This window comes from Strix uralensis, chromosome 3 (assembly GCF_047716275.1).
Source record: "Strix uralensis isolate ZFMK-TIS-50842 chromosome 3, bStrUra1, whole genome shotgun sequence".
Lineage (NCBI taxonomy): Eukaryota > Metazoa > Chordata > Aves > Strigiformes > Strigidae > Strix > Strix uralensis.
The window spans coordinates 64935770-64954543 of NC_133974.1; the positions used below are offsets into that span (position 1 = coordinate 64935770).

The 18774-nt window shown below is 46.4% G+C and overlaps 2 protein-coding genes across 2 annotated transcripts; both read left to right on the plus strand.

The window, feature by feature from the left end:
- The first annotated feature begins 328 nt into the window (after nt 1-328).
- Nucleotides 329-6033, plus strand: LOC141941639 (A-kinase anchor protein 12-like). The gene is given in 4 exon segments (XM_074864607.1): nt 329-338; nt 943-4612; nt 4614-4770; nt 5865-6033. Coding segments are annotated over 4 exon segments (3846 nt in total). The 3' UTR covers nt 5874-6033.
- A 4037-nt stretch (nt 6034-10070) lies between these two features.
- Nucleotides 10071-15733, plus strand: LOC141941640 (A-kinase anchor protein 12-like). Its single transcript, XM_074864608.1, is given in 4 exon segments — nt 10071-10080; nt 10685-14354; nt 14356-14512; nt 15607-15733. Coding segments are annotated over 4 exon segments (3846 nt in total). The 3' UTR covers nt 15616-15733.
- The last annotated feature ends 3041 nt before the right edge of the window (nt 15734-18774 follow it).

Below are 18774 nucleotides of genomic sequence, written 5' to 3' on the forward strand. Positions count from 1 at the left end.
ACAGTGAGATCGTTTGAGGCTTTCCTCATTTAATAATCCTTGTGGAAACTTGGATTTTCACCGCAACACAACTGCTTCTACAGGACACTTTGCAAGAACTACATCTAGCTTGTAGTACAAATCACCGTTTCTTTGAAGGGACGGAGTACCTCTCCTTATTGGTAGGCGGGAGTGTTTTAAGCTATCATGTGTCTAGTTCGTGCAGGTGGAGCTACATCTCCTTTGTGGTGAGTTTGCCTGTGGTGTCTATGTTACTCCTTATGCAGTCGTTTTGCTAAAGAAAATTTTTAATCTGGTTTTCATTGTGCATCGTTAGGAGCTCTCAAGAATGCCCCAACGTAGGAGCCTCATCGTTAGGAGCTGTAAAATGAGCTTTTCTTTTCTTGTCATCATTTTAGGTCAGCACAGTTTTTCGGTTTGGTTTCTTTTTTTTTCTCTCGGAGGTCTCTCTCCGCCCGGAAAGTATACGGAGCTTTGCTTCAGGAATCATTACATAATTTCTGTACATTCTTTGAGTAATGATAGCATAGAAATATTTTTTATTTTCTCACATAAGTTTGCCTTGAAGTAAAAAACCAAAACCCAACAAACAACAAAAAACCACAAACACAAAACCCCACAAAAAGACCTGCAAAAGAAGGAAGGAGAATGAGAGGCTGTAAGCTGGAGAGGTGCATTTGCAAATAAACTTCGGAAAGACCCATACAATGACCTGAGGCAGAAGAGGAATTCTAGCAACCTTAGAACAAAAACTAGTCGTTAAAAAAAATTAATAGTAGCGCACAGAAGAGGCACGCAGATAATTAAACAAGCATGTTTAGGAAGGTTCGATAAAAATGAAGAAAAACACATTAAAAAAGTTATATATATTTATATAATGGTATCCTATAGCATTAAATTGAGAAGGAAACTAACTGGTTTTTGTTGTTGTTGTTTACACAGTTGGACAAACAGAACATTCCAGTGCAACTTTGAAAGAAGACACGGAAACTATGGAGGCAAGTCCGTCTGACTCAAGCACCAAGGACGGTGTAGTAGATGCTGAGAAAGAGGATGCTCATACCGTTGAGCAGTTGCCATCTTTGGAAGAAGACGCAGAAGACCATGCATCTGAGCCACAGTCTTACGATCTGGGTTTTAAAAAGGTTTTTAAATTTTGGGCGTTCAGATTCACAGTGAAGAAGACACGAAAATCAGAACCTGCTGATTTTCAGCCTGTTCAACTGCTTACTGTAAAAAAGCAAACACAAGTCCCTGAAGGAGCTGGTGATCAAAAAGAAGTCGGCTCAGAAGAAACAGCGATGCCTGAGGACGCACTCTCTGCAGAAGACAACACCAAAGACACACTGAAAAATGAAAAAACAGAAGATGAATCTCCTAAAACACCAGAAGCAGATGAGATTTGTTCTCAGTCAGCTGCCTTAGCCACTGATACTGCATCGCCATTAAGAAAATTTTTTACTCGGGGATGGACTCGATTTGGAAAAAAGAAGAGGTTTAGGAAGCCTAAAGAAGATGAACTACAGTCTCCTACTAAAGAAGATGGGCAAGAAAAAGAGGGGGCAACGTTAATAACTGAAACCAGTGAAAAGGAGGAGAAATCTGAGTTTGAGGAGCAAGATGAGGAGAGGAACGTGACAGAAGTAACTACTGAAGAGCATGAGAAGGAGCAAAGTGAAGATGAAAAACAGCCGTCAAAAAGGATTGTGGCAGACACAGGAGTGGAAGCAAGTGGGAAGGAAGAGCTAATCAAGCATGATGAGCAGGAACAAAAAGAGGCTGTAACAGCAGCAGTTGTTAAAGAAAGTGCGATGGAGAAAAAAGCTGGAGATGATCAAGAAAGAAAACTGGTGGAAGTCTCAGATGATCTTGGTAAAAAGGAAGAAAAAACTGAAGAAGGAGAAAAAGAAAGTGAGCAGCTAAAAACAAGCTCAGTGGTAGCTGTTGTTTCTGATATTGTGAATGGAGAATTGAAAACATCCTCAGAAGTCCTACCGGCGGGAGACAAACTGGAGTCAACAGGGAAGTGTGAAATAGATGTCAGAACTGAAATATCCTCTGAAGAGAGACCTGAAGCAGGGTCTTTGGCAATTGCAATTTCTAGTGAACAGCTTAAAAAATCTGAAGGAAGAGAAGGAAATAAACGTGCTCCGCTAGAGAAAGAAACATTTGATGAAAGAACAGAGGAAGCAGAATTGAAAATATCACCCACAGCAGAAGACATCACACAAGGAGAAGCTCTGGACACAACCACAGAGAAGAAAGAAAGCAAAAAACATGAGACAAAACTGACTCTGGGTGCTCCTGGATTGAAGTCCTTTTCTACTTCTGAATGCTCAGTTGACACAGAGGATGATCAACAGTCTATCAAACCCACTGGTGAAGGATTACAGGGAAAAACTAGCAGAGTTATGACTGATACTATCAAACCAGGTGAAATAACCACAGAAATAACGCCTGAAGAGGCAGCTGGAAAGAGGCCTCCAGAAGGTATCACAAATGAAGCTGAACTGCTGTCTTCTCAAGAAAAAAATAAACTGCAAGGCAGCCCTTTAAAGAAACTCTTTATGGGTACTGGATTTAAAAAACTGTCTGGAAAGAAGCGGAAAGGCAAAAGAGAAGAATCTAAGTTAGGGGAACAGGGTGAGCCAATTCAGCACTTACCAGCTTCCCCAGATAGCCCAGAGGAACAAAAAGGGGAGAGTTCTGCTTCTTCTCCTGAGCAGATGAATGAAATTCCTTCTTTGGAGAAATCTGTAGACGGAATGCAGGTCACTGAAAATGAAGACGCTGCTATTGCAGATGTGGCGCGCAAAAGAGAAAGTCTTACGCCCTGGGCATCATTTAAAAAGATGGTGACTCCCAAGAAGCGTGTCAGAAGACCTTCTGCAAGTGATAAAGAAGAAGAAATTGATAAGACAAAGAGTGTTGCAGTGTCTGCAACCGAAAATACTATTGATGAATATCAGGGAGAATTAAAAGAAGATGGGATGGGCCAGAAACCAGAGAAAAGCACAGAAAAGCCCAAAAAAAAGGTTGGCACCTCTGTGTTCTGGGAAGCTTTTTTATGTGGAGGTTCTTCAAAGAAAAGAGCCAGGAAATCATCATCATCATCATCTGATGAAGACACTGAACATAAGCTTGGTCGAGAAAGCCAAAAAACAGACGAGTCTGGACAGAACAAAGAAACGGCAACAGGTGCAGTTCTTACTAGTTCTCAGGAGAGCGATCAAGGACGAGGGAATTCTTCCCCAGAACAAGCTGGAAGCCCATCCGAAGGGGAAGCTATTTCAACACGGGCACCATTTAAAAGGTTAGTCGCTCCAAGAAGGAGATCCAAAACCAGAATGGAAGAGAGAACGGAAGACTCTGTTGTGGGATCTAGCCTTGAGCATTCAATGTCGGACGGTGAGCCTGGAAAAGATGAATCATTCGTTCCATTTAGAAAACTGATGCCTGGGCGTAGGAAGAAAAAGTCAGATGGAAAGCCAGCACCAAGTCATCTTAAACAAGCAAGAGAAGACATGGCAGAAACAACTGAAGAAGATTTGGATATTCCAGCTGTTGTTCCTTTATCTGAATACGAAGCAGCAGAGCAGGAGAAAATGGAAGGCCAACAAGCGAAAGATGCTGAGGCGATGAGAGAACAAACCTCAGAGAAGGAGAGAGCAGAAAAATTGGAGGAGACCCTAAGAGTTGAGCAAGCACATGAGGCACTGGTACATGCAGTTACTGTTGCCCTTGTGGAAGGGGAAAGGGCGGTTACCGGTACCGAAGCAAGGTCACCACCTTGGCTATCTGCTGCTCTGACAGAGTGCATTGAGCAGGCAAAAGAAAAGGAAGAGAAAGAAACTGAGAAAACACTTGAATCAGATGTTGCTGTGGAAGAAGCAGTGGTAGCTGCTAAGACAGTGCCAGAGATGAGAAAGGCTGTAAGTGATGACACCACAGCAAGTGAGCTAGAGCTGACCTCAGAAGCAGTGACAGCTCCGGAGGAGACGGCAGAAGCTTCCTGCACTGAAGAAACAATGGAAGTGTCCCTTGCTGAGGAGACAGCTGAGATGGTTTCTGCTGTTTCACCGTTGTTAGAAACCCCAGATCCTACAGAGGAAGTGACGCCTGTACAAGAAGTAGAGGCCGCTGAACAAAATTCGAAAGAATTAGACAAACAGACACAAAAAGTTCTTCATGAAGTTGTTGAAAGAGTAAAGTTAGCAGGTGTAGCACAGCTGGTTAGTGAAAGACCCGGGTCAGCAGCTATAATTACAACAGTACAAGGCATTGAGTCAGAAGTGAAAGCTGACGCTAAAGATGGGAACGCTGTAGGCCAGGAAACTGTTTTGCCTGGACAGTCCTTGGAAAAAGGAGAACACAAGGAGGATGGCCTCCAGCCCCAGGGAAGCGCAGGGAGCGTTCAGGGCCAAAACGGAGTCAAAGAGGGTGTTCTACCCGAAGGTTCAGAGAGAAATGAAGTACCTGCTGCAGTGAAAGAAAGCACAGAAGGATGTGAAAATGTAGATGTATTGAGAGACGAAAGCCAGTGGCAGGCATGTGAAAAAGCAGCTGTAGAAGACCATGAAGAAATACCTGAAGTGGAGGGGACAGTAGAGGAATCTTCATCACACGACAGAGTTTCACAGCATCAAAGCAGTCACTTCCAAGGAAGAGATATCTGTAAAGGAGGAGCCTTCAGAACCAGAGAAGCTGCCCATAACAGAATTGACAGTAGAGGAGACGAGCGACGAACGTATTCCGGAAGTACAGACTGCAGTGAGTCTTACACATAACACAAAGGTTGATTTGTCAAATTAAAAACCAGCACGTGTTAGATCTTATACCTAATTCAAAACCAGGTCGTGGCCATACTACTGTCAAGGACCTTCCTTGTGCAGCCTGTGGCAACTGAAGTTAATTTCTGGCGAGACACACACACAGATGTCCAGAAGCAGCAGCCACTGAGGCCTGTGTGCAGAGTGAGGTGGATGCAGTTCCTGCAGAAATGGAGTAGGAGATGGTGTGCATTGCTGAAGCAATTGCCATTAGGGCTCCTGCACAGCACAGTGTGACTTAACGGATTATATGAACCCCTGAGATGCCTATGTGAGCCGTATGGCACCATACATAGTGGATGGTAGCTTCGGTTGTAGGCAGAGATACAATTGTAGCTGAAGTACCTCTGCAAAGGGCAGAAATGAAATGACACCACTATGGCCAGTTTTAAATGTGCGGAAATTATTGTGGCTGATGTTCTTCCCTACCTCCCCACCACCTTCCTGGCTTAGTCTTTGTTTCAAGTGCTGTCAGCTGTCCCTTGCTTTAGGCTGCCCTTTGTTTAATGAGCTGTGTGTCCTGAGAAACTGAACACAAGCTAGAATCATGGTGACCCGCTAGTCTCTGTGTCATCACCTCACACTCTTCCCATAACTTGTTTCTTCTCTGTACAGCCACCCTCACTTTAATGGCCTTTGACTCGGCCTGGAGTTTCGGGGGATATTTCTGGGAGGTAGAAAATGTGGCTTCCAGTTCTCCTAGATACGCACTCATACGGCACGTGTTTAATGTGTGGGATTTAATCTGCAAACACTCTTCCTCTCTAACAAAGCTCTTTTTAAAATCCTAAAGGATGTGAGCGTTGCCTTCCGTGGTAAACCTGGAGTGCCTTATGTACCAAATCTCTTTGCACTTCGGTGAAATCTGAATCGGAAATGATAGGCACAGTTTCTCCCTAGGATATTTAACTGCACTTGCTTCACTAAGTCATGAGACCTTTATCTCTGTCTTTGAGACCTGCCTGGGAAAATAAGATATTCTTGAGAGAATAAGTTGTCACTAATAAAGCTTTTTTACTGTCGTCTGTCTTTCAGATGTGCTAAGCATCCACGTGACATTTGGAGAGATGCCAGTCCTAGAGAACAACTGACAACCCTGCGACAGAACCGGGAGCTTTATTCACTACCCTTTATTCTTAGATGTTAAGACAGTTTTGTTATTTCTATTAAAAAAACCCAATGCCTTCAACGTTGGCTATATCCACACATTTGTTCCATTCGAAGGTCATTTGCCTCTGCCCCAAATACACCACTTAGACTGGAGATGCACAACCGAATGGATGGACAGACCACTACAATTTGTACCACAGTTATTGTCGTCCCCTCACTTCATGTGTGTCCTGTCTGTCCCATCTCCTTGAATCCCTTCACTCATCCCTGAATCCCCCCCCCCCTTCTCTCCGCAGTCTTCCTTACCCCCCACATCTTCCGTAGCTGCCTCGATTTGACCTACGAGTGGCTGTAGATGCTGCTTGACTTGTGTGTGAGGGGGAAGAGAAGGGCTGACTGATGGGAACACATGAGAGACTTCTGGCCCAGTGGCAGATGTGGCTTTATCAAACAGCAGGAACTGGATCACGCACAAATTCTTGAGCAAGACGCTCAAGATTGCTGCTGGGGTATACTCCTGACGGCACTGAAAATCCAGAGGTGCTTGTGATTTATGTTCACAGACCTTGGACTTCAGACATTAAATTTTTCTAGCCGTCTACGTGCTACGGGTAAGGATGTTTAGCGGCATTTGTATCTCAAAAGGCTTGCATAGATTCATGCCTGAACTCATTTTGTCAAGCTACATGTTTACTTTCTTATCTTAGCTAAGATGCTAAATCCCGTATCAGCAAATACCTACCTGCACTGGTCACAGCAGATGTAGGGATCTTGAAACACGACAGGGTGCCTGTCCCTCTTCTTGCTTTCATACTGCGTCAGGGGACTCCTGCTGCAGGTGACTGATCTCAGTGTTCAACCCCGGCATTTGGAAGTAGAGATCAAGCCAGCATCTCCCACCAGACTTTGTGCTCAAGGCACACAACCTCTGCCGGTCCTTTTGCAAGGTTTATGCATTTATGCTATCCTGTTACTGGTTAACGTGAAGCCCCTAAACAGGCATCAAAGTAGAGCTCGGAGACCAAACCTCTTGGCACGCCAGGGAGGTTTGTGTGCTGTCTTCTCTTTTGTAAGGCTCTTTTATTGGCAATAGCTCAAGCATCCTGCCTCTTAGCTCAAGCTATGGAAGCAGATCTGGCTTTCCCATTTAGATCCAGAGCACGCGGGAGGCAGCTGTGCTCCTTGAGGAACCCGCACAGCTCGGATACGGCAAGTGCCTGGGGATGGGCAGGCAGCTTGCCAGAAGCACGGAGGATTCCTGAGATGGTCCCGTCTGGATGCTGAGTGCTGGATATTTGTCATTCACACCGCCACACGGGAGGGGAGCAGGCCTGAGGAGGTTGATGGCCCTGCAAGAAAGGATGTGGTTTGGCATGAGGAGCAATGTGGATCAGGCGGCCAGTGGGATTGGCAGCACAGGGTTTGGAGTCCTGGGTTTTGGGGAGATGGATGAGATGTGGTAAAAGAGGGTGACTCTTAGCTCTGTGAACATTTGAAGACGCCGCCAACAAGATGGAAGCTTAGCCACCACAATACTAATATCCAATTTAGGGCTGATGTCACTTCTAGCCGGACACTAAATTTAACCTTTACAAAAGTAAGAATGAAAGAGAAGGGTGTAGTAAAGGCCTGTGTCTGTCTGGCTCCAACATTCTCTTGAAAAAATATATCAACTCTTCAAAATAGGAAGAACAGTTTTAAGAAGTCTCCTATCCCTCCTTGAAAATTACACCCATTTCCAGAGCTTGAAAAACCGACAGAGCTCAGTCCTTAGTGCAAGGACTGATGATCCGATGGAACGAGGGCAGCAGAAGTCCAATATGCCATGGGAGCTGCTTCCTGGGGACGGTCTCTGTGTAAAGTCCTGTGGCAGCTTGACCCTGTCCTCATCATCTGGCCTGCAGATATGTCTCCATCCCTCCTACAAAGGCACCGGACTAGAAAGAATAACTAGCAAGACGCCTTTTCCTCGAAGCAGCTGGACAAGAGGGAATTGTGAAAAATTGCAAGGCATCTCCAAGCCAGCTGCTGTCCTGGAAGGCAGATGTCCTGAGAAGCCTCCGTCACACTGAGTTTCAGCGTGGAGAAACAGCAATGTTTCACGTGTTTGTTGTTTAGGAGGGGTGAACTCCTTGGGGCGTTTAACTCGCACCTCTGGAGGTTTGGTCTGGATGTTTTGTGGCAAACCGCACCGAGAAAGCGTCCCAGAAGCGGGAGCTGAGGCGGTCTGTCGTTTCGAAAGGGGCTGTTTCTTCCTGCCGAGCCGCCCGCCCTCTCCTCCCTTCGGGGGAAACGACACGAATAGTCCAGGTGAAAATTTCAAGCGGGCTCCTTCGGGGCAGCGCGGCTCTGGCTGCGCGCGGTGCCGGTGCCGCGGCGGGGCGGGAAGAGACCAGACGCGCGTCAGCAGCCGGCGCGGGGCGGGGCCGGGCCGAGGGGCGGGGCGGGGCCGGGCCGAGGGGCGGGGCCGGGCCGAGGGGCGCGGCGGCGGCGGGGAAGCCCCTTGCATTGTTTCTCTTGTCTCCCCGTTGCCGGGGTTTCCGCGTGTGGCAACCGGGGGCCCAGTGCCTCAGCGCGGGGCGACTCGCTGGGGTGTGGGTGCCGGAGCGCGCCTCCGCCTCTCCGAAGTGCTGTTTGACCGACTCGGGATTTCCTGGCGGTGCGGGAGCATTGAAAAGGACCGGCTTCGACATTTCTGTCACCGCGAGAACCCTTTCCAAGGCAAGCTTGCGGAGATTTTAAAATTTCCTGTCACCTCAGTCAGACGTTTGATGCGGTCCTTGCAGCACAAGGCTGTGCTAAATCTGGAGACGCTAACCAGGGGGTTTTCTGCCGTCCCAGAATCTGACGGTGTCTGCAGCTGAGGAACGGAAAGGAAAGGGAGTGACCGCAGCGATGATGCTGTTTTACGTTGATCGGGCAATAATGCAGTAAAATACCTTAAGAGCTAAGCTTGCTGAAATTGAAGGAAATGCAGAAGTTAGCGTCAGTGATATGTTGTAAAAATGTTTGCATGAGAGAAACGAAGCTCTTGCTCTAGAGCTGTTTTAATTTCAATGAAGCAAAATCCAGAGGAGATTAACGCCGTGGCGGGGGGGGGGGTGTCTGCTTGCACGTGTGGCGGCAGGGTCCCAGCCTGTGATACCAAAACCTCGACGCTGTGTCCGTTGAACTCCGTACATCTCATTTAAGAAAGTAGCGCGTGAGCCACTGAAGTGTGAGAGCTGGCACCATAAACTGATTGGGCTTTGTGAAAAGGTAGTAGTATTTGGAGGAGCAAAGAGTTCAAAGGAAAAGACATCTTGCACTGCTGGTTTTGCACAAACTTCTATCGTTCTATGGGAAACAAAATGGCATTATGAAATTTAAATAAACCAACCCCACTTTTGTTCCTAATGCTAACTAACTGACATCAGAGTTTCTCTCGGCTTGCTGTTGTATGCTGCTGGATTTCCTCACCCCTGTTTTTTTTGCTAGAGCTAGTGAATGAATTCAACAAATAGTGGAGGTTTATTAATGCAAAGTACTTTAGCTTTACAACACCTATTGACCACAGAGCCTGTAGAAGCCCTGGTCTGTTTGGAGCTGACCCTGGGGAGGACTGTACGTGATTTGAATCAGTTAGTAGGGGACGAGACATCCTACCGCTGTTTACAATAGGGTTTTCATTAAACTCGATGTTTAATGAGCTTATCACATGCTGAGCCTTTTTCCTCAAGGGTTCTCTATTTTTTTTATTTCCTTTTATTGTTAGTAATTAAAGGTTAAACTGCTTTGCAAAAGCAATCTCTGTATAGGGTTGCACAGTGAGATCGTTTGAGGCTTTCCTCATTTAATAATCCTTGTGGAAACTTGGATTTTCACCGCAACACAACTGCTTCTACAGGACACTTTGCAAGAACTACATCTAGCTTGTAGTACAAATCACCGTTTCTTTGAAGGGACGGAGTACCTCTCCTTATTGGTAGGCGGGAGTGTTTTAAGCTATCATGTGTCTAGTTCGTGCAGGTGGAGCTACATCTCCTTTGTGGTGAGTTTGCCTGTGGTGTCTATGTTACTCCTTATGCAGTCGTTTTGCTAAAGAAAATTTTTAATCTGGTTTTCATTGTGCATCGTTAGGAGCTCTCAAGAATGCCCCAACGTAGGAGCCTCATCGTTAGGAGCTGTAAAATGAGCTTTTCTTTTCTTGTCATCATTTTAGGTCAGCACAGTTTTTCGGTTTGGTTTCTTTTTTTTTCTCTCGGAGGTCTCTCTCCGCCCGGAAAGTATACGGAGCTTTGCTTCAGGAATCATTACATAATTTCTGTACATTCTTTGAGTAATGATAGCATAGAAATATTTTTTATTTTCTCACATAAGTTTGCCTTGAAGTAAAAAACCAAAACCCAACAAACAACAAAAAAACACAAACACAAAACCCCACAAAAAGACCTGCAAAAGAAGGAAGGAGAATGAGAGGCTGTAAGCTGGAGAGGTGCATTTGCAAATAAACTTCGGAAAGACCCATACAATGACCTGAGGCAGAAGAGGAATTCTAGCAACCTTAGAACAAAAACTAGTCGTTAAAAAAAATTAATAGTAGCGCACAGAAGAGGCACGCAGATAATTAAACAAGCATGTTTAGGAAGGTTCGATAAAAATGAAGAAAAACACATTAAAAAAGTTATATATATTTATATAATGGTATCCTATAGCATTAAATTGAGAAGGAAACTAACTGGTTTTTGTTGTTGTTGTTTACACAGTTGGACAAACAGAACATTCCAGTGCAACTTTGAAAGAAGACACGGAAACTATGGAGGCAAGTCCGTCTGACTCAAGCACCAAGGACGGTGTAGTAGATGCTGAGAAAGAGGATGCTCATACAGTTGAGCAGTTGCCATCTTTGGAAGAAGACGCAGAAGACCATGCATCTGAGCCACAGTCTTACGATCTGGGTTTTAAAAAGGTTTTTAAATTTTGGGCGTTCAGATTCACAGTGAAGAAGACACGAAAATCAGAACCTGCTGATTTTCAGCCTGTTCAACTGCTTACTGTAAAAAAGCAAACACAAGTCCCTGAAGGAGCTGGTGATCAAAAAGAAGTCGGCTCAGAAGAAACAGCGATGCCTGAGGACGCACTCTCTGCAGAAGACAACACCAAAGACACACTGAAAAATGAAAAAACAGAAGATGAATCTCCTAAAACACCAGAAGCAGATGAGATTTGTTCTCAGTCAGCTGCCTTAGCCACTGATACTGCATCGCCATTAAGAAAATTTTTTACTCGGGGATGGACTCGATTTGGAAAAAAGAAGAGGTTTAGGAAGCCTAAAGAAGATGAACTACAGTCTCCTACTAAAGAAGATGGGCAAGAAAAAGAGGGGGCAACGTTAATAACTGAAACCAGTGAAAAGGAGGAGAAATCTGAGTTTGAGGAGCAAGATGAGGAGAGGAACGTGACAGAAGTAACTACTGAAGAGCATGAGAAGGAGCAAAGTGAAGATGAAAAACAGCCGTCAAAAAGGATTGTGGCAGACACAGGAGTGGAAGCAAGTGGGAAGGAAGAGCTAATCAAGCATGATGAGCAGGAACAAAAAGAGGCTGTAACAGCAGCAGTTGTTAAAGAAAGTGCGATGGAGAAAAAAGCTGGAGATGATGAAGAAAGAAAACTGGTGGAAGTCTCAGATGATCTTGGTAAAAAGGAAGAAAAAACTGAAGAAGGAGAAAAAGAAAGTGAGCAGCTAAAAACAAGCTCAGTGGTAGCTGTTGTTTCTGATATTGTGAATGGAGAATTGAAAACATCCTCAGAAGTCCTACCGGCGGGAGACAAACTGGAGTCAACAGGGAAGTGTGAAATAGATGACAGAACTGAAATATCCTCTGAAGAGAGACCTGAAGCAGGGTCTTTGGCAATTGCAATTTCTAGTGAACAGCTTAAAAAATCTGAAGGAAGAGAAGGAAATAAACGTGCTCCGCTAGAGAAAGAAACATTTGATGAAAAAACAGAGGAAGCAGAATTGAAAATATCACCCACAGCAGAAGACATCACACAAGGAGAAGCTCTGGACACAACCACAGAGAAGAAAGAAAGCAAAGAACATGAGACAAAACTGACTCTGGGTGCTCCTGGATTGAAGTCCTTTTCTACTTCTGAATGCTCAGTTGACACAGAGGACGATCAACAGTCTATCAAACCCACTGGTGAAGGATTACAGGGAAAAACTAGCAGAGTTATGACTGATACTATCAAACCAGGTGAAATAACCACAGAAATAACGCCTGAAGAGGCAGCTGGAAAGAGGCCTCCAGAAGGTATCACAAATGAAGCTGAACTGCTGTCTTCTCAAGAAAAAAATAAACTGCAAGGCAGCCCTTTAAAGAAACTCTTTATGGGTACTGGATTTAAAAAACTGTCTGGAAAGAAGCGGAAAGGCAAAAGAGAAGAATCTAAGTTAGGGGAACAGGGTGAGCCAATTCAGCACTTACCAGCTTCCCCAGATAGCCCAGAGGAACAAAAAGGGGAGAGTTCTGCTTCTTCTCCTGAGCAGATGAATGAAATTCCTTCTTTGGAGAAATCTGTAGACGGAATGCAGGTCACTGAAAATGAAGACGCTGCTATTGCAGATGTGGCGCGCAAAAGAGAAAGTCTTACGCCCTGGGCATCATTTAAAAAGATGGTGACTCCCAAGAAGCGTGTCAGAAGACCTTCTGCAAGTGATAAAGAAGAAGAAATTGATAAGACAAAGAGTGTTGCAGTGTCTGCAACCGAAAATACTATTGATGAATATCAGGGAGAATTAAAAGAAAATGGGATGGGCCAGAAACCAGAGAAAAGCACAGAAAAGCCCAAAAAAAAGGTTGGCACCTCTGTGTTCTGGGAAGCTTTTTTATGTGGAGGTTCTTCAAAGAAAAGAGCCAGGAAATCATCATCATCATCATCTGATGAAGACACTGAACATAAGCTTGGTCGAGAAAGCCAAAAAACAGACGAGTCTGGACAGAACAAAGAAACGGCAACAGGTGCAGTTCTTACTAGTTCTCAGGAGAGCGATCAAGGACGAGGGAATTCTTCCCCAGAACAAGCTGGAAGCCCATCCGAAGGGGAAGCTATTTCAACACGGGCACCATTTAAAAGGTTAGTCGCTCCAAGAAGGAGATCCAAAACCAGAATGGAAGAGAGAACGGAAGACTCTGTTGTGGGATCTAGCCTTGAGCATTCAATGTCGGACGGTGAGCCTGGAAAAGATGAATCATTCGTTCCATTTAGAAAACTGATGCCTGGGCGTAGGAAGAAAAAGTCAGATGGAAAGCCAGCACCAAGTCATCTTAAACAAGCAAGAGAAGACATGGCAGAAACAACTGAAGAAGATTTGGATATTCCAGCTGTTGTTCCTTTATCTGAATACGAAGCAGCAGAGCAGGAGAAAATGGAAGGCCAACAAGCGAAAGATGCTGAGGCGATGAGAGAACAAACCTCAGAGAAGGAGAGAGCAGAAAAATTGGAGGAGACCCTAAGAGTTGAGCAAGCACATGAGGCACTGGTACATGCAGTTACTGTTGCCCTTGTGGAAGGGGAAAGGGCGGTTACCGGTACCGAAGCAAGGTCACCACCTTGGCTATCTGCTGCTCTGACAGAGTGCATTGAGCAGGCAAAAGAAAAGGAAGAGAAAGAAACTGAGAAAACACTTGAATCAGATGTTGCTGTGGAAGAAGCAGTGGTAGCTGCTAAGACAGTGCCAGAGATGAGAAAGGCTGTAAGTGATGACACCACAGCAAGTGAGCTAGAGCTGACCTCAGAAGCAGTGACAGCTCCGGAGGAGACGGCAGAAGCTTCCTGCACTGAAGAAACAATGGAAGTGTCCCTTGCTGAGGAGACAGCTGAGATGGTTTCTGCTGTTTCACCGTTGTTAGAAACCCCAGATCCTACAGAGGAAGTGACGCCTGTACAAGAAGTAGAGGCCGCTGAACAAAATTTGAAAGAATTAGACAAACAGACACAAAAAGTTCTTCATGAAGTTGTTGAAAGAGTAAAGTTAGCAGGTGTAGCACAGCTGGTTAGTGAAAGACCCGGGTCAGCAGCTATAATTACAACAGTACAAGGCATTGAGTCAGAAGTGAAAGCTGACGCTAAAGATGGGAACGCTGTAGGCCAGGAAACTGTTTTGCCTGGACAGTCCTTGGAAAAAGGAGAACACAAGGAGGATGGCCTCCAGCCCCAGGGAAGCGCAGGGAGCGTTCAGGGCCAAAACGGAGTCGAAGAGGGTGTTCTACCCGAAGGTTCAGAGAGAAATGAAGTACCTGCTGCAGTGAAAGAAAGCACAGAAGGATGTGAAAATGTAGATGTATTGAGAGACGAAAGCCAGTGGCAGGCATGTGAAAAAGCAGCTGTAGAAGACCATGAAGAAATACCTGAAGTGGAGGGGACAGTAGAGGAATCTTCATCACACGACAGAGTTTCACAGCGTCAAAGCAGTCACTTCCAAGGAAGAGATATCTGTAAAGGAGGAGCCTTCAGAACCAGAGAAGCTGCCCATAACAGAATTGACAGTAGAGGAGACGAGCGACGAACGTATTCCGGAAGTACAGACTGCAGTGAGTCTTACACATAACACAAAGGTTGATTTGTCAAATTAAAAACCAGCACGTGTTAGATCTTATACCTAATTCAAAACCAGGTCGTGGCCATACTACTGTCAAGGACCTTCCTTGTGCAGCCTGTGGCAACTGAAGTTAATTTCTGGCGAGACACACACACAGATGTCCAGAAGCAGCAGCCACTGAGGCCTGTGTGCAGAGTGAGGTGGATGCAGTTCCTGCAGAAATGGAGTAGGAGATGGTGTGCATTGCTGAAGCAATTGCCATTAGGGCTCCTGCACAGCACAGTGTGACTTAACGGATTATATGAACCCCTGAGATGCCTATGTGAGCCGTATGGCACCATACATAGTGGATGGTAGCTTCGGTTGTAGGCAGAGATACAATTGTAGCTGAAGTACCTCTGCAAAGGGCAGAAATGAAATGACACCACTATGGCCAGTTTTAAATGTGCGGAAATTATTGTGGCTGATGTTCTTCCCTACCTCCCCACCACCTTCCTGGCTTAGTCTTTGTTTCAAGTGCTGTCAGCTGTCCCTTGCTTTAGGCTGCCCTTTGTTTAATGAGCTGTGTGTCCTGAGAAACTGAACACAAGCTAGAATCATGGTGACCCGCTAGTCTCTGTGTCATCACCTCACACTCTTCCCATAACTTGTTTCTTCTCTGTACAGCCACCCTCACTTTAATGGCCTTTGACTCGGCCTGGAGTTTCGGGGGATATTTCTGGGAGGTAGAAAATGTGGCTTCCAGTTCTCCTAGATACGCACTCATACGGCACGTGTTTAATGTGTGGGATTTAATCTGCAAACACTCTTCCTCTCTAACAAAGCTCTTTTTAAAATCCTAAAGGATGTGAGCGTTGCCTTCCGTGGTAAACCTGGAGTGCCTTATGTACCAAATCTCTTTGCACTACGGTGAAATCTGAATCGGAAATGATAGGCACAGTTTCTCCCTAGGATATTTAACTGCACTTGCTTCACTAAGTCATGAGACCTTTATCTCTGTCTTTGAGACCTGCCTGGGAAAATAAGATATTCTTGACAGAATAAGTTGTCACTAATAAAGCTTTTTTACTGTCGTCTGTCTTTCAGATGTGCTAAGCATCCACGTGACATTTGGAGAGATGCCAGTCCTAGAGAACAACTGACAACCCTGCGACAGAACCGGGAGCTTTATTCACTACCCTTTATTCTTAGATGTTAAGACATTTTTGTTATTTCTATTAAAAAAACCCAATGCCTTCAACGTTGGCTATATCCACACATTTGTTCCATTCGAAGGTCATTTGCCTCTGCCCCAAATACACCACTTAGACTGGAGATGCACAACCGAATGGATGGACAGACCACTACAATTTGTACCACAGTTATTGTCGTCCCCTCACTTCATGTGTGTCCTGTCTGTCCCATCTCCTTGAATCCCTTCACTCATCCCTGAATCCCCCCCCCCTTCTCTCCGCAGTCTTCCTTACCCCCCACATCTTCCGTAGCTGCCTCGATTTGACCTACGAGTGGCTGTAGATGCTGCTTGACTTGTGTGTGAGGGGGAAGAGAAGGGCTGACTGATGGGAACACATGAGAGACTTCTGGCCCAGTGGCAGATGTGGCTTTATCAAACAGCAGGAACTGGATCACGCACAAATTCTTGAGCAAGACGCTCAAGATTGCTGCTGGGGTATACTCCTGACGGCACTGAAAATCCAGATGTGCTTGTGATTTATGTTCACAGACCTTGGACTTCAGACATTAAATTTTTCTAGCCGTCTACGTGCTACGGGTAAGGATGTTTAGCGGCATTTGTATCTCAAAAGGCTTGCATAGATTCATGCCTGAACTCATTTTGTCAAGCTACATGTTTACTTTCTTATCTTAGCTAAGATGCTAAATCCCGTATCAGCAAATACCTACCTGCACTGGTCACAGCAGATGTAGGGATCTTGAAACACGACAGGGTGCCTGTCCCTCTTCTTGCTTTCATACTGCGTCAGGGGACTCCTGCTGCAGGTGACTGATCTCAGTGTTCAACCCCGGCATTTGGAAGTAGAGATCAAGCCAGCATCTCCCACCAGACTTTGTGCTCAAGGCACACAACCTCTGCCGGTCCTTTTGCAAGGTTTATGCATTTATGCTATCCTGTTACTGGTTAACGTGAAGCCCCTAAACAGGCATCAAAGTAGAGCTCGGAGACCAAACCTCTTGGCACGCCAGGGAGGTTTGTGTGCTGTCTTCTCTTTTGTAAGGCTCTTTTATTGGCAATAGCTCAAGCATCCTGCCTCTTAGCTCAAGCTATGGAAGCAGATCTGGCTTTCCCATTTAGATCCAGAGCACGCGGGAGGCAGCTGTGCTCCTTGAGGAACCCGCACAGCTCGGATACGGCAAGTGCCTGGGGATGGGCAGGCAGCTTGCCAGAAGCACGGAGGATTCCTGAGATGGTCCCGTCTGGATGCTGAGTGCTGGATATTTGTCATTCACACCGCCACACGGGAGGGGAGCAGGCCTGAGGAGGTTGATGGCCCTGCAAGAAAGGATGTGGTTTGGCATGAGGAGCAATGTGGATCAGGCGGCCAGTGGGATTGGCAGCACAGGGTTTGGAGTCCTGGGTTTTGGGGAGATGGATGAGATGTGGTAAAAGAGGGTGACTCTTAGCTCTGTGAACATTTGAAGACGCCGCCAACAAGATGGAAGCTTAGCCACCACAATACTAATATCCAATTTAGGGCTGATGTCACTTCTAGCCGGACACTAAATTTAACCTTTACAAAAGTAAGAATGAAAGAGAAGGGTGTAGTAAAGGCCTGTGTCTGTCTGGCTCCAACATTCTCTTGAAAAAATATATCAACTCTTCAAAATAGGAAGAACAGTTTTAAGAAGTCTCCTATTCCTCCTTGAAAATTACACCCATTTCCAGAGCTTGAAAAACCGACAGAGCTCAGTCCTTAGTGCAAGGACTGATGATCCGATGGAACGAGGGCAGCAGAAGTCCAATATGCCATGGGAGCTGCTTCCTGGGGACGGTCTCTGTGTAAAGTCCTGTGGCAGCTTGACCCTGTCCTCATCATCTGGCCTGCAGATATGTCTCCATCCCTCCTACAAAGGCACCGGACTAGAAAGAATAACTAGCAAGACGCCTTTTCCTCGAAGCAGCTGGACAAGAGGGAATTGTGAAAAATTGCAAGGCATCTCCAAGCCAGCTGCTGTCCTGGAAGGCAGATGTCCTGAGAAGCCTCCGTCACACTGAGTTTCAGTGTGGAGAAACAGCAATGTTTCACGTGTTTGTTGTTTAGGAGGGGTGAACTCCTTGGGGCGTTTAACTCGCACCTCTGGAGGTTTGGTCTGGATGTTTTGTGGCAAACCGCACCGAGAAAGCGTCCCAGAAGCGGGAGCTGAGGCGGTCTGTCGTTTCGAAAGGGGCTGTTTCTTCCTGCCGAGCCGCCCGCCCTCTCCTCCCTTCGGGGGAAACGACACGAATAGTCCAGGTGAAAATTTCAAGCGGGCTCCTTCGGGGCAGCGCGGCTCCGGCTGCGCGCGGTGCCGGTGCCGCGGCGGGGCGGGAAGAGACCAGACGCGCGTCAGCAGCCGGCGCGGGGCGGGGCCGGGCCGAGGGGCGGGGCGGGGCCGGGCCGAGGGGCGGGGCCGGGCCGAGGGGCGCGGCGGCGGCGGGGAAGCCCCTTGCATTGTTTCTCTTGTCTCCCCGTTGCCGGGGTTTCCGCGTGTGGCAACCGGGGGCCCAGTGCCTCAGCGCGGGGCGACTCGCTGGGGTGTGGGTGCCGGAGCGCGCCTCCGCCTCTCCGAAGTGCTGTTTGACCGACTCGGGATTTCCTGGCGGTGCGGGAGCATTGAAAAGGACCGGCTTCGACATTTCTGTCACCGCGAGAACCCTTTCCAAGGCAAGCTTGCGGAGATTTTAAAATTTCCTGTCACCTCAGTCAGACGTTTGATGCGGTCCTTGCAGCACAAGGCTGTGCTAAATCTGGAGACGCTAACCAGGGGGTTTTCTGCCGTCCCAGAATCTGACGGTGTCTGCAGCTGAGGAACGGAAAGGAAAGGGAGTGACCGCAGCGATGATGCTGTTTTACGTTGATCGGGCAATAATGCAGTAAAATACCTTAAGAGCTAAGCTTGCTGAAATTGAAGGAAATGCAGAAGTTAGCGTCAGTGATATGTTGTAAAAATGTTTGCATGAGAGAAACGAAGCTCTTGCTCTAGAGCTGTTTTAATTTCAATGAAGCAAAATCCAGAGGAGATTAACGCCGTGGCGGG